Source organism: Pygoscelis adeliae, unplaced genomic scaffold (assembly GCF_000699105.1).
Source record: "Pygoscelis adeliae isolate BGI_AS28 unplaced genomic scaffold, ASM69910v1 Scaffold88, whole genome shotgun sequence".
In the NCBI taxonomy this organism is placed as follows: Eukaryota; Metazoa; Chordata; class Aves; order Sphenisciformes; family Spheniscidae; genus Pygoscelis; species Pygoscelis adeliae.
The window spans coordinates 3,845,971-3,861,502 of record NW_008825616.1 but is presented as its reverse complement, the minus strand read 5'-3'; the positions used below and the strand labels follow the sequence as shown (position 1 = coordinate 3,861,502).

Sequence of the window (15,532 nt, the reverse complement as noted above, 5' to 3'; positions counted from 1 at the left end):
CTGCTGATCCAAAAGCTACATCTGAATCATCCCAGATCTGTGCTGTGAATGATTATTTTGTTGAAAGGAACATAGGGCTTTAAAAGGCATCACAATGTAAAGGAGATGATAGTTTTCCATAAAGAGATGTGACTTTATTCATATTTGCGTCCCTGCCAGGAGAAAGCAAAGGAAGAAGCTTCTGTTGAAGACAGGGGGCATATTTCCAAGACCCCTGAGGTGCATCTGAAAAAAATACAGCAGCCAAAACTTGCTCATGTTCATTCTTTCCTAGTGTCAGTGGAATGACTGACAATATTACTACTAGGATGATAGGATAATTCAGGTTGTAAGGGACCTCAGGAGGTCTCTGGTCCACACTCCCTACTCACAGAAGGCTCAGCTATGATCGCAGACGAGGTTGCTCAGGGCTTTATCCTGTCGGGTCTTGAAAAATCTCTGGACATGGACATTACGAACCCTCACTGGGCAACCTGTCCCATTGTCTGACTGTCCTACTGAGGAAAAACTGTCTCCTTATATCGGATCTGGCCCTTTCTTGTTTGTTTATGCCTGTTGTCTCTTGTCCTCCTGCCATGCACCATTGTGAAAGGCCTGAGTCTGTCATCTCAGTAACCTCCTGGCACTGGCAGGCTGTTATTAGGTCCACCCAAAGTCTCCTCTTCTCGAGGCTGAACCGGCTCCTCTAGCACATGGGAAGTGCTCCAGACCTGAGCATCTTGGTGGCCTGTGGCTGATCTTGCTCTAGTTTATCAATGTCTTCTTGTACCAGGGGGCCCTAAACTGGGCACAGCAGCTAGATGCAGTCTAGTGAGTACAAAGTAGAGGGGAATAATCACTTCCCTCAAAACAGCCCAGACTGCTGTTAGCTGCCTTTGCTGCCAGGCCACATGGCTGGCTTAGGTTTATTCCAGCATCCACAAAGGTCCCTGGGTGCTTTTTCCACACGGTTGCTCCTCAGCCAGTTGGTCCTCACCTTCCTGAGAGGGCACATGCAGCCAAGGGACTCCCCTTTGCTGTCCAAGATATCTGTGGATCGTCTCAGTAGTTCTGCTCACAGGTATCCTGAATAATGATCAAATCATTAAGTCACTATTAAAAGACAGCATGAAAATCACTCACAGCTCCCCTGGATCTTGGAAATGGACAGTGCCATTGGGGGCCAAACACCACTGGGGGACATGGCTGGTATGGAAAGTGGGGAGGAGACAACTCTCTCAGAGACGTGACTCCAGTCTGTGAAGGTTTATCTGAAAATGAGATAAGAAGCTGGGTTTGCCTGGCAAATTTGTCATCAAAGATGGAAGCTTGTCCCTGTAGAAACCCAGGAACCTTAGCCCAGAAGTGCATCTAGGCCAGTGACGCTCTTGTTCCTGCCCTCTTGTCCAGTCAGGGTTTTGGCTTCTGAGCTGGGATGATCCCTGAAGGGTGTCTTAGGTTCCCAGGCAGCCATAGGCTTACTTGCATGTGCCAACGCAAATTTGGAAATGCTTGTCTTCTTGGGATGAGGGTGTGTGGCTCACCTCCAGCTCAGCCAGCATCTTTATCAAAGGCTACCCAGGGAAAATGGAAGCTCTTGCTTATCTGTTTTGCTCCCAGGTATTTTTCTCCTGGGATGATTTCCAAACAGTTTAATTCAAATGAATTCAGTTCTGAACAGCCCCATGATTTGATCCCACACCATGCCTTGGGATGGCATCAGCAGCTACCTTGGCTGGTGTTTCGAGGAATGGTGAGCATTTTGCCATCCCAGCTTGGATGTACCAAACTTTGTTGATGTCAGAAGTCAGCTCTCCACCAGTGGGACTATGCAGTACAGCAGAGACAAGAGTATCACCATTGCTATTGGTCAAGTGAACTGGGAACTTCTTCCAAACTCCTATGGGTGAGAACTTGCAGTCGAAAAAGTTATTTTTTTCTTCTTCAAACTGTTTGCCCTAATAAAATAAAGAGTATCATATCTTTACCCTTGAACCATGCCTAATAGCAGAGAAAGGAGAGAGCCCCTCATAGCCTCATTTCTTTAGGCAGTACAAATCTTACTGGCTTCAGTGCATTTTGCATCGAACACATTGCTGGAAGAAAAAACACCTTGGCTAACTAGGTCTCCCTGCACTCTGTCTGCAGCCAATAGAGGCTTATTTGCAGGGTCCTGGATTAGCTGACTTGACCCTGTCCAATTTGATTTCTCCCTAGGGGAAGATCAGAGAAGGAGTTGAGTAAGTGTACAAGTGTACAAGACATTCATAAGTGTCTATTTCCATCTGAAAGAGCTTAGAGAAGGTGGGACATCTGCACAGGCCATACAGCTGCTTTTCTGGACTGGCAACTAGAAGGCAGCTGGGATTCCTGGGGCATCTGAAATGATACTAGAAGCCTATATTTAGGCCCCTGAATCAAGCCCTCAGCAAGGCCCAGAGATGAGTTCCAACCAGCAACGCCAAGAGCTCCTCCTGAAGCAGATGCCTTCTGAAGGCCAGCTAAGAAGCTCTGCAGACTTTGCTGCACAATTTGCTTAGGTATGCACCAAGTGTAATGGGAGATCAGACACCTGACTTACTGAGACAGAGACCAAATTTAGGTGTCTTCATCTATTTATTGATCTTAAATGTTTAGTGAATATTTATTGTGAGTGAAAACAGGGCATCCCAGAAATAGTCCTGAAAACACTGGTACAAGGTCAGTGCCCTGGCATTGATATATTCCAGTGGTTTACTAGGAGGTCAATGAATCTAAGCTCTAAAGGACCTTGTCAAAGAAAACCCTGCAGTTCAATGTCTATTGCCAGAGATATCAGTTCACTTCTTCAGCTGCCAAATTTCTTTTCTACTCAGACCTGCTAGACATCTGGATTCGATCTGGATGATATAGATTTGAGGTCAGGTATATGGATTACACCACAGTCCTTCAAAAGTTTAGTTGTCTAATTCACAGGGTCTGGATAAGACTAACTTCTTTCTGTAGCTACACCATGGGACTAGAAAGACGCATGGCTAACAGCATGTAGATCAGGGCCAGACAGATCTGGCAATTCTTCAATTCCAGTTCTGGTACCTGGAATCCTTAGTTCTTGTGAAGAGCACAAAAAGGACTTGTTACCACCCCCTTACTGCTTACTGGCTACAATATCCCAGTCCATGTCACTGGTGTGGGATTCTGGCTACCAAATTTTGCACTGTGTCTGTCTCTACAAAAGCCAGTAACTCAGGTGGCCTTTATGGTCAAGGGACAAAATAGGTGTTGGGCACAATCCCCCTGCCCTATCGTAGACAACTGCTTTAGGATCAGATGATTCATACCTTGGACTCCATTGACTGTATTGAGCAGTCCTCCAATGATCACAGAGGGAACTAGCTCCAGCTGAGACTTGTGAAGAGCTACATAAAGTCACGTGAGTCCCACTAGGATGGTCTGTGGAAGAACAGTATCCTGTGCCTAGATCATACTTTTACTCCATTTACAGGACAAGTCCCCCCTACCAGTGGCAGTCACCCTGGTTATTTATACTGCCCCTGAGACTCCAGCTGTGGCTGAGAACTATATGGTGCTAGGTGTCATGGAGACCCACATGACTAAGATGATCCCTTCCCTACAGTACTAGTGAAGCCTCGTCTGACAAAGGGCAGGCTTCACAGCACAGGGGTAACAGTGAGTCACTCTGGCTAAGCACTCCATGGGCAGATGCAGCTGTGCCCACAAATTTGTGTTGTGTGTCTATTAAGAAAAAGAAAATACCCCACTATAGAGGAAAGAAACCAGTCCAGTGAAAGTGTTGCTGTGCTGCTGCATTGCACTTGTACTTCAGAGCTGGCTGCATGTCCACAGCAGTGAGGAAAACTCAGGATGAAACCTAGCTCTTCAACCCTGACATGTAAAGGGCAGGTTGGTTTCACAGCTAACATGGGCTATACTGACTCATAATTATGGTATTGAGTAGGATCTTACTGCACCTAATAAAACCAAACAAAGGATACAGGCAGACAGGTGAACTTAAGGAAGCAATAAGATGATATTGATCAGTTGACAGATTGGGGGAAAGAGAAACAGCCTTCAAAGCACTATTTCCATGGAGACTACTTTCCGTTCCCTGTTTCTATGGCAGCTTTCATCAGGAGATCTTGATTGCCCTGTGGTCTGCCTGGTCCTTGATATGGAGGAGAGAAAGGGAAAGATAGGAATTGCCTCTTTATTGGGAACCAGAAAGGGATATTGAAAGGGCAAATGTGAGCCTGACACCAATTCTACTGACACCAGTAAGAGTCCTTCCAGAGACTTGAAACGTATGCCTAGAAAATAGACTGATGGTGACCACCTTGCAAATGCAGAGAGCCCACAGATCATATGCCTCAGCTTGTGGCTCCAGAGGAACCAGAACATGAGCTGCAGGACACAGATATTCCACTTCTTGTTGCTGACCAGGAGGGTTTGGTGCCCACTGAAAGGTTAGGCAGCCTACAAACTAGTCATAGGTTGTCTACAGGGCAGCCATGTGCAGAAAAGCTAGAGCTCACTGTATACAATGTGAAGAGCTTTGGACTGAGCCTCCTGTATCCAATCTCAGGTAGGAAACCCTCAGCTGGTATAAATTATATTCCTTCTACTAGCTGCCACAAAGCAGTCACCCCCTAGGACTTTGCCTGATATAACCTAGACACTGCCTTTTTTTCTCAAATCCTGGTCTTTATGAACCCCCAGATATGCTGTGTACAGAGTTACACACCTGCCTATCTCCATCATTCTCCCTGCTCTGCACGCTCTGAGAAGACAAAAAGAAAAGCCACCCTCAAAATAATTCTTTATTGGTCTTCCGGGGATGGTCTGAAATCTTGGTCTTACAAGGCTGACGGTAGAAATTCAAGCTTAATTTTCATCACAGTGCTCTAGAGAAAGTGGGCCGTGGCTGTCAGTACTTCAGGCATGACAGACTTCAGAAAGCTTCCATGGCAAAACAAGTAGAGGTAGTGTACGTGTTAGCATGGCAATCACTTCAAAATTAACATAAGCAGTATCCCATTAATGGTGTATGTCCACCATGCTGGCTTGAAATAGGGCCCAATGCTGGAAGGACTGAGAATCTCTGCTTTGGACAAATACTAGTTGGAAAAAGGATTTTATTTTTTGTGAAAATACACTCCTGGTAGCATCAATAACCTGCAATTTCTGACAGTGTCTGCTGCACTGCAAATCCCTTTTTCATCCCAGACTGGCCTAGAGATAGAACAAACACAGAGGTACTCAACCCACATATTTCTAACCTGTAGATATATTTGACGCTTCCAACACAAAATGCCAGGACGCTGTGCATCGCTATTGTGATGCATGCAATGAGTAAAAGCACTGACACAGTCCTCTCTCATCAGACACTTTTGTTTCCCAGCTACCATGAAGATGGTTTGCATCACTTTGCAGAACTCAGGGCATTGACAGCAGTGAGTGGCATAGGCAGGCACATTTCCAGTCTTACTTGTATCTCTGCCGCACTGGGATCTATCATGCTAGTTGGCATGCCACATGGAAGGCTATGTGAAGACTCTTCCCTGCTCCTCCTCTTTGGCAGAGATGATAGGTCTAACTAGACAGAATCTCAAATCTCCCTCCTCCCTCAGTTATCTCATTGAGGCACATGAATCCAAATGAGAGTTAGGAGGTGGAAAAGTTACAAAATTTTAATTTGTTAATTTAAATTTGCTGTGCATTGCCAATCAGCTCAAAATTGAATGTGATCGAGCTGTTAGGACAAGATGCCTCCAAAAGTAGGGGATTAACATCAGTGTCTTCCAAGATATTTTCCAGCCCTGTGTAGTCCTGAAAACTAGAGAGAGAACAATTTAAATCTGGAGATTTAAATCCAGCTTGTGCTGGAAAGTCCCCTAAAACGTGTGAAGAAAATTCAGAATAAGCATGCTAAAGCTGAAAGAGCAAATTACTCCAGCACCAGTGAGATACAGGTGATGAAGAATATATTACACAACTTGCTTTTTTCTTTCTACTGTTGAAAAGCCCAATGGAGGGAACGGGGGTGAAGAGGGGCAGGGATCCAGTGTAACACCATCAGCTGAGAAGGGAGACAATTAATCTTGCATTTAAATGCTCTCTTGCTCAGATTTTATCATGAGGTTGTTGTTCTTATCGTCTCATTATCAAACAGGATTTCTTTCCCTGATCTTAGTGAAAAACACTCTCAAGATAGGTGTCCTCTTCCTTTCCAGAGTAAAGAAAATGATGCCTGGTTTTATTGAAACCAACCCAGAGTAGTGTTTATTATTGAAAATATACAGTATTTTTGAACATCACATAAAAAGCCTAGTAGATACATCTGCTCTAGTTCAAAATGCTCAATAGATAATCTTTGTGCAGCATGTAGCACTATCCTCATAATGCAAACATCCTCTTCTCATTATGATTTTTACAGTGCTTCCCTTTTTTATTTTTTAAACCCAGAAAACACGTTCTGTTGTCCTTCCCCATCCCAATCCTCTTAGCTGAAAAAAACCAAGGATTTTCCAAAGGCTACTTACATTGTGTCGAAAGCGTGGGGCTAAGAGGAGTAAGGATAGTTTATAGAGCTATCTAGAGATATTGCCGTCCTTTTCAAAATTTTGTGTATGAACAGGGCATGGTTCTTGCAAGGCAAAGTGCCCTGTGTTAAACAGTCCAGCGATGCCCTGGCCAAATCCCAGTCTATCAAAGGGACAAATGGGGAAGGTAGATAAATTCGGATTTTTCACACCACCTTTCAGATGCTCTTTTTCTTGCTGCCACATGTTCTCAAATGACAGTTCTGCAGAGACAAAATTTTTACAAAGAAACAAGAAAGAGATGGGCTATCTATACACCAAACTGTTGAAATCATTGGGAATCAATGTACAGGGTGAGATGGGCAGTATGGTAAAAATAGTCTTTGTTCACCACAATACGGAGGGGAAAACAAAAAAACGAAAGGAGAAAAAAATTGATTGTTCCTGCCAGTGTGCTGTTTTAGACTTTGCGTTGTGAACTTCCACAAGGTGCAGTCAGTGTTGAATCTCTTTCTTCTTTGAATCTGTTTCGCCACCACCTACCCCAAGAGGCTTTTGCCTGGTTGCCTTAAAGCAGCATCACAAATATGGGAGATGAGAGTCCATGAAAATATGATGGGCACCTCATTGCGAAAGAGAGCAGTGCAGAATAAAGGAAGAAAGTTTGAAGAAAGGGGCTTGGGTAGAGTGAAGAAAGAAGAACCTTGAAGGCCACCAGGTGCTGTGTGTATGTGCGGGGCATATCACACGGCTGCGGTCTGTTTGATGCTATGGAAGCTGATTCGTGTCGGAGAGGTGGGGATAGACATGGCACGTGCCACACGCACTCGGAGGGAGTGATGATCTTGCCAGCGGTGCCATCTTTTCCTGGCAGCAGAACGGACCTGGTGAAAAAAAAAAAAGGAAAGAACATGAACACCTGGAATACTCAGGTGTCCTCTGTAAAGGGACACTAGATAGCTCTGAGACAAATGATGATATGTGTCGAGCCAGTGAAACATGCAGGGCTTGATTCAGCTGCCTAAACACGGGCATCTAATTCACTTGATGTTCTCCCGGGTACTTCACTCTGGGAAAAGCATGGGTTTCACATACCTCATGTCTCATATCTGATGTCTTAAATACCCCAGAGCATTTCAAATGGCAATAAATGCCTAAGCTTATGCAATTGAATCAAGCTCTCAGGATGGATGCACCTGGTGGAGGTCTCAGAAAGACCTATAACAGGGCCTGTAGTTGCCCCTGCTTCCCTTGTATATGAAGGGGAATCACAGATCATCTGACTAAGCATTGGTGTCTACAACACAGACACATCTGGCCTAATCCCTGTGAGCATCTTGTATAGGCAGTGGAGAGCTACTCTACAGTCAACAGAAGGTCATCCTCAAGCAGATGCTTACAAATCTTGAACTTTAAGTGCATATTTTGTTGCATGAACCAAAGAGAGAACCCAGGAGCTCTAGCTCAAATACGATGTATGTAAGTAAGAGAAAGACAGGTGATAGGAACCCTAGCCTCAAACACCACGGGAGGGAAAGCTTGAGATACTCCTAACATAGACTGTAATCAATTCCTGCCAAACCATTGGCATAGAAGACTCAAAGTCAGAAGCTGAAATGAAACATTTAGAGGAATTTCTGGATATTTTTGTTGATCTATGCTTACTGTAGAGACGAGAGCAATTCAGACCCCTAACCTAGGTAGTTAGGTAAGCCTACAAAATCAGGTGAGATGAATCTGGTCCCGGCTTCTTGGACAGTCAATGGGTAATTGTACTCATGACACTTGGAAAAGAAGTTGACATTCTGCTGCCAACTGCAAATCCAGTCAATTTTGAGAAAAGAGCATTTTTACATACAACCTCTATATCAAGCCAGGGCATCCTTTGCCAAAAGCACATTTGTTTAGAAGGTGGGGTTATAAATAACATAATGTAGATATTACACCTCAGCTACTGACCCATAGTTCTCTTCCTGACCAAGAGAGAACCAGTCAGTATGGTCAAAGGGTATGATTCATCTCCTCCTAAAGCAGACGTCCAAAGTAGGCTAGATACTGTGGTCAGATGAAAAATACCTATTTACTTTCATTAGTTATAAAGTGAGTCTAGACAATTAGCTCTGCTTTAGATGTTTGGATTATAAATTTAGCTAAATTTAGGCAATATTGATATATTTTACCCTGAATGTTTTTCAGTCTTTAATGTACTTATCTTCACTGCATACCTCAAAAGTAAAGGAGTGCTCTTATCCCTATTTTTCCACCAGCAGGCTAAAACTTGGGTATTAATAGCAGTGATGTTGTTGTAGAGTAGACCTCAACATGGATCAGCTACCATGGCAACTGTACAAGGTCTGGGATGAGCTTGCACAGCCTGTGTGAAACCCATGCTGACACAGCTCCTTAGCTATCAGCACCTGAGGTAGATCAAAGCCATCCTGGGTGTATCACCACTGGGATTGTAGGGAAGATGGTGTTGAAACAAATTGTCCAAAGGTGCACAGCCACTGCTTTTCTCCATTTCTTTTAAAATTTGGGGCCTGTCTTCAGGTGCAGTGTGAAGTCTACTCAAAACATGAGGAACACACACTCCTCAACCCCACTTCAGACCAGCTCCAACATGCTAACAGGTGCTCAAATGAGCTGATGAGGTGTAGTAGCAGAGCTATTTCCCACCCTAACCACACACTGGCAGTATTAGGTGTCCTAGATGAACAGGAATGATGGCCTGATAGTTAGAACATACAACAGTTCATAAGGAGGACATGGGAAGGGGGGATCTGCACTTCTTCTCTCAGATGGTTTCAATCCTCCCATTTCTTGGTGGGCCTTCAGGGACTTAGACAGACCCATAGTCTGTAGCACTACTACTTAGAAACTCTGCACTGTTGTGGCCTGGCACCTAACAATCCCTTCTCATCACGAGCTTTGTCCATGAAATACACCCCATTTCAGGTCTGTGAGTATCAACTTGGAAAACAGTTTTGCAGTTACCCTCTTTGGTGTCTTGTCAGGGGAATCCCAAAGCTGGAAATCTGGCTTTTATAACAGAGCCCTTCCAGAAGGCGCAGACTGGGCAAAATGGACCTGAGGATCTCTTTCTTTGGTTGTTTTCTCAACTGTGTGTGATCTGTGCTGCTTGATCTGACACTTAAGACAATTAGATGCAGATGCTTATAGTAAGGTGAGAAGAGTGGCACACTGTGTTTCTTTCTCTGATTTTGAATCAATTATTTGTTTCAATATAAAATAATGGGTTCTACACTTAATAGGTGGGACAGACCCTAGAAAAATAAAGGCTATGAGGGGATAGGACTGCTTGTGTGGAAAAGGGGAAGAGTGAACATCCAATGAAAGAAGAATTAAAGTTAAAAGACAGCACTGCCAGGAAGAACATTATCATCACGAATGAATTTGCGATGAGAATGAGACTAATGTGGTTAAACAACAGTGCAGGGGATTTCTGGAAGAGCCTCTCATTATGAAGTTGTAGGTACAAAACACCTCCCCTAGTTTCAAGATGGGGTTTGGTCAATTTACAAAATGAATTAAACAAATAGTTATATGAGATAGCCAGAGTCAGGATGGGCTGACTCAGCTGTATGCTACTACAGTAGAAGCCAGCCTGGACTGCTGACTTTCACTGCCTCATCAAACTGACCTCATTGGTTCACTGAACCCTTCTGTTAAAACATGAGAAGCAGTAGAAAGATGTGTCATGGTGTTGCACTTTCCTGGATGCCCACTGTTTGCAAATCTATCATGGTTCTACCTGGAGTGGCCAAGGGATACTTATTTCTGATTCTGGATTTAAGGGTGCATATAATATACACCCAAAGGCCAATACATGTGGCAAAGTACATACAAGGGAGGATGCATCTCATCTGAAAGCTTGATACCTAGTCTTGGCCAACTATTTATGCTTTCAATATAGACGATGGAGAAAGTGAGACGATCCCCCTAAGGAGGTGACTTAGATATGTGGAATGAATAAGTCCTTGCTCCATCTTGCTCCTCTGAGTACAAGACCAGCTTAGCTAAATCTTGGGCACCTAAGGCAAATGGTATAAGTAGCACGTAAAGTGTCAGAGGGGTAACCATTGTCATGGGAAATTGTCCCATGAAGAACATGGGACTTGATCTGCAGAGGGATGTTACCTCTCGAATGCTCATTTCTCCCCAGATGTCACCAAATGCTGAGATATTTTTAAAAAAAATTTTTTCCCCTTCTGCTAGAGTGAAATTCACCTTTGTACGGGGAGCCTGTGATCCACTTCAGTCCTTCAAAGAGGTGAATTTCTTCATCTCTGGTGCAAAAGCAGAGAATAAATTGTGTACAGCACAGCCTTGCTAAAGACGTTAATAGCAGACTGGCAGTCCTGTGAATTCAAGTATCCCAGGTACTCCTACAGCAGCATTTCATTGGGTCATGAAAAGGGGGAGTCACTGGTGGGCTTTTTGTGTTTCTGAGTAACTTGTGTGAACAGATACTTACTCAGCCAGTGAAGCCAGATTAGATTTATCATTTGTGCTTCAAACCAATCAAGTCAAAAAGAGTGACCTGGAGATAAAGACGTGAGTCTAAACAAGCAGTTGTCCGAATGGCTTTTATGATATGGTTTGCTTACAAGCTTTGAGAAAGGATAAAGAGTAGTAACAAAAATGCTGTCTTCTTGTACAGCTGGAGCCATTCCTAATGGACTGGGCACATGGAAATAGATTCTGCACTTACAGGGGTGAGTGCAAAGCATTTCTTAATGACAGAATAGTTCACTGCAATTAGGATGTGACCAGAGCGCAAGCAGAAAAGGTTAAGCTCAAATTTATCTCTTACAATTGAACTCAGAAGCGAAATGCTAGCTTAACTTTATGTCAGAAAAGAAAAAAGAAAACCGGCTGTGACTGCTATAATAACATATTAAAAAAGCTATTACACAGCAGAAGAGTAATAGAAAAAGATAAAGCAAAATAGCAACCTCAAACCTGGTTGTTAATCTCCATGAGAGCAACTACCTCTATCCATTAAGCATTTGTAGAGTCAGTACCGTGTCCTAGAGTCAGCATTAGCACATCTATGACCTGAAATTAACAGCACTTGCCTGTAATAGCCCAAAGATTGTACAGGCGATCATCAGTGGTTAAAGCTTAACAAAGAGTCTCGGGAATACAAATTAGCAGCTTCACCTCTATGTAATTTTAGTTGCTTGAGATGACAAAGTTTATCCGTGCAGCTGAGCTGAGAGCTCAGTTCTCTGTGTTGACCCTTGCTCTGTCTTTTTCTTGCAAACAGTTGCTCTTTCAGAATTACCCTTTTCAGCTCTTTGCACTTTGTGTACTGTGAATAATCACGGTTTCTGAACACGTGGCCAAATCAGATTTACCTACATATTTGTGCCTACAGAGTGTGGGCACTGCTCTCAGCAGGATTGCTTTAGAACAGTCAAGAGAAAGAATTCAGGTGATGGGATGGAGAGAAGTCAGTGGGTGATTGTTTTTCTTTCCTGATTGGATCCCCTACCAAGGAGTTCTCAAACTTTCAAATCACATCTGAAAATCACTAAAAACCACATCTGTTCATAAAAATTGTTAAAAACCTCTCCTCCTCAGAAGAAGAAGAACAACAAAAAGAATGAAAGAGATAGAGAGAAGGAAGAAAACATGCAGAGAAGGTTTGCTTTTGACAAAATAGACATCAACTTTGTATTGCTATTACTTATGCTGGACAGTGGCTGCTGGCTAATTTCTTGCAGCCATCAATTAGAAATGAGTTGAAGAAAGAGCCTTTAGTGACATTAAAAATCAGTTTTTGGAAGAAATGTCATGTCTTATTAGCAGAGAGGAAGAAAGCTTGATCCATTTACAGTGCTTAGAACAAAGGGGCCCATTCACTTGTGACTTCTTGACGTAATACTAAAATATAATAGTAGCAATGTAGGTAAAAAGGAAGGGTCTGATAAGAAGAGTAGGATTAAGTGAGCTGTCATGGTAATGGAAGCTGGAAATAAGACTATTGGGACGCCACCATACTCAGTCCCCAGAGAACATTTCTCACGTGAAAAGTGTTAACGAGTGAGGAGCAGAGGGACAACAGGTACTCTCTGACGCTAGAATAATCATGTGTTCAGTAGCCTGTGACTACATAACCCTAATTAAGTTCTTGCTTTGCTCATATGCAACTTTTTACTCCCAGAAAACCTGATCCAAAGGCAAATGAAATAAATGAAAAAGGTTTAGATAGATCTCAATGGCCTTTGAAACAGACCAATTTTTGCTCTATGAAAACAGATGTCAGTGATGAATTCATCAAGTTCCACCTACACTTAAGCACCTTTGTGCCGTGTTTCATAGCCTTGTGCTGCAGTTGGAGGTAACTGGAGAATAACTTTGGACTTTAAACATCTTCGGTTATGAACAGCAGTGCAAATTGTGGAAAAGTTGATGAAGATTTATTCAATTTTATTGTAAGCTACAGATGAGCAAGGGGGACTTTCAAGCCATGTCCAGATCAGCAAAAGGGAACTCGCTATGCAGACTTTAAATTTCAAGACACTGGTCTCACTGTGTCTGACTCTGTAGTGTAATCCACTTCCATGAAGTTTCTGAAGCCCTGGCCTCTCTCTGTATCCAGCAGAGACATAGGAAAGGCCATAAGGTATTGGCAACAGTTCATCAAAAAGAGGCAACGAAAAGAGGTCAGATGAATTCTACTCTCATTTGTGTGAATCGCTGCCTATAAAGGGAGTTGAAGGTGATCAGCTCAACTGCCTATGTGTATGTATTAGATGTCTAATGTTAAGGGGATAAATCCCATCCATTACAGAATAGAACTTGATGATACTATGTGATACCTTCAAAGTTTTCCAAAGGGTTAGGGTGTCCCTCAGGGGAGGAGGATCGGTAACTGCAGGATTTAATAGTAAATGCTGTGAAGAAGCCTATGGGCCAAGCTTCTCCAGATCCTTGGAAGGATTAAGTGCAGTCTTGAATGAAAGCAAAGAAACAGAATGGCCTAAGCACAGAGCTCACTGGACTGACAGACCTCAGGATCTGCAGATGAGGAACACTCATCTGCTAACGCTCTCAGAGAGATAGGAGTGAGTCTTTATCTATTTTTTGTAAATAAAGTATATCACTGAGCAACTCTACCTATGTCCTACAGCCACCACTCACTCTATTGGTATGGCTTTACAAAGCTCCCAAGTAGAGCCAAACTCGCAGGCCAAAGATGGCCATGTTATCATTGGACAAAAAATTGAACCAAACATCTCTATAAAGATGCCATCATCAGTGTTTAATCCTCCTAAGGTAGGGAAGGGATGTAGTCAAAACAATCTGCAAGGCTCAAAGGAAACACGGCAATAAATCCTGTAATCTTACAAAAATGAAGCTCAGGTGGAACTTTTTTTTTCCCAAATAGCCTACATCGCACCACTATTTCATGTAACATTGTTAAGTTTCTTTTTCTCCCTAAAAAAATTAGCCTGCTTAACTGGTCTGCAATTCATTTTTTTGCCAGAGTCTTTGGCAGCAATTCCATACAACCTGGTAAGAGGTGGATAGTTTTGCGGCACCTGCCAGACTGGGATGTTGAAGTTTTGTTCAGGATTTGTTCAGATTTTGAAGGACGTGCAATTTTGTTATCATATATATAATATATAACTGTTCGAGAAGCTAGAACAGTTCTGAATAGCTATAAAGATTGCTACGCATTTTGGGGTGGAAGCAAATGCTGCTCCCTTCTTCTGGGCCACAAAGGACCAGAACTAACCACTGGAGAGGGAGGCCATGAATGCAATCATCAGCCCACCCCAAGCCTCTGTGATTTTGTTGTGGTGTGCTCTGGAGGCATGCTCACAACAGCAGCGGTGAGTGAAAAGGAAGATGAGGTGGGGAAGGACCCTCAGACCAGTTGCTACCTTTCACCATGCCTGGACTTCTCCTCATTTTTCTCTCTTTGGCAGGACCCCAGTCTGAAGAGACCTACTGGAGTCACAGCAATTAAGATGAGTTTCTACCAGAACACATCTGGGTGTGGGAGATGGATACTGAGAGGAGACTGCAGTCCTGTAATGAACTGCTGCCTGGCGGTCCCAAAGGGAAGGTTTGATCCCTTCAGTTGACTCTATATTGACCAGGCATCCTCGGGGGCATTTAGGAATAGTACTCATACTTACGCTGTTGGAAACCTTTGCTCAGAAAGCAATCATTGTGGGAGATGGAATTAAACTTTAGCCCTCTAGTCCACCCCCATATTCATATTTATTCAGTGATTTGAAGGAACGCTTAATGCATGTCCTTTGGGTTCAGAATGATTAATGTGAAGTCTGTTTAGATTGATGGGCAGGTGGATGACTAACCATTTAGGTGGTGATTCATAGCTGGCAATTATAATGAATAGCCTCCCAAGATGATCAGATCAAAGTAAGCCACTTTGAGCTTAATAGATTTTGAGAGACAGATGGTGCCTGGGTAAAGGGTCAACACAAAAAAAAATTAAACATATTTATCCTTGCCTTGCACCTTGTTGTGAGAATAATTTACAGTGCCATCTAACGAAGTAACCTGTTCTATTCCTCGCTGGTTATGGTTTCTCTCTAAGTCAGCTAATTGCTTTGCATTTTAAATGTTAATTCATAGCTGATTATTGATATTGACCAGATAATACTAGAATCTGAGGCCTGCTTGAGCTGAGAATTCATGCTTTGCAGGATGATTTTGGACACAGGCCTTGCTAGTTATGTATCCCTTCAGGACATGGTTAGAAATCAAGGACAGCCACCTTATTATGGACATAGGATTAATGAATTATAGAATAATTAAGGTTGGAAGGGACCTCAGAAGGCCTCTGCTCCAATGTCATGATCAAAGCAAGTCCAGTGTAGAAAATATACCCAGTTTTGGAATTATGTCAGGGCCTTACCCAGTCATTTTGAATACATCCAAGGACAGAGATCTCAAAACACCTCTGGGCCTCTCTATCTACAGAAAGATATATTTGGAATATGAAACACTAT

General features: G+C 43.0%; 1 protein-coding gene across 1 annotated transcript in view; it reads right to left on the bottom strand.

The window, feature by feature from the left end:
* Window positions 1–6,149: 6,149 nt before the first annotated feature.
* Window positions 6,150–15,532, bottom strand: part of CRHR2 (corticotropin releasing hormone receptor 2) — a 164,187-nt gene continuing 154,804 nt past the window's right edge. Inside the window, exon 14 of the mRNA XM_009333315.1 lies at window positions 6,150–7,402. Within this exon, the coding sequence (XP_009331590.1) occupies window positions 7,262–7,402 (141 nt within the window). The 3' untranslated portion in view covers window positions 6,150–7,261. The remainder of the gene's footprint in view (window positions 7,403–15,532) is intronic.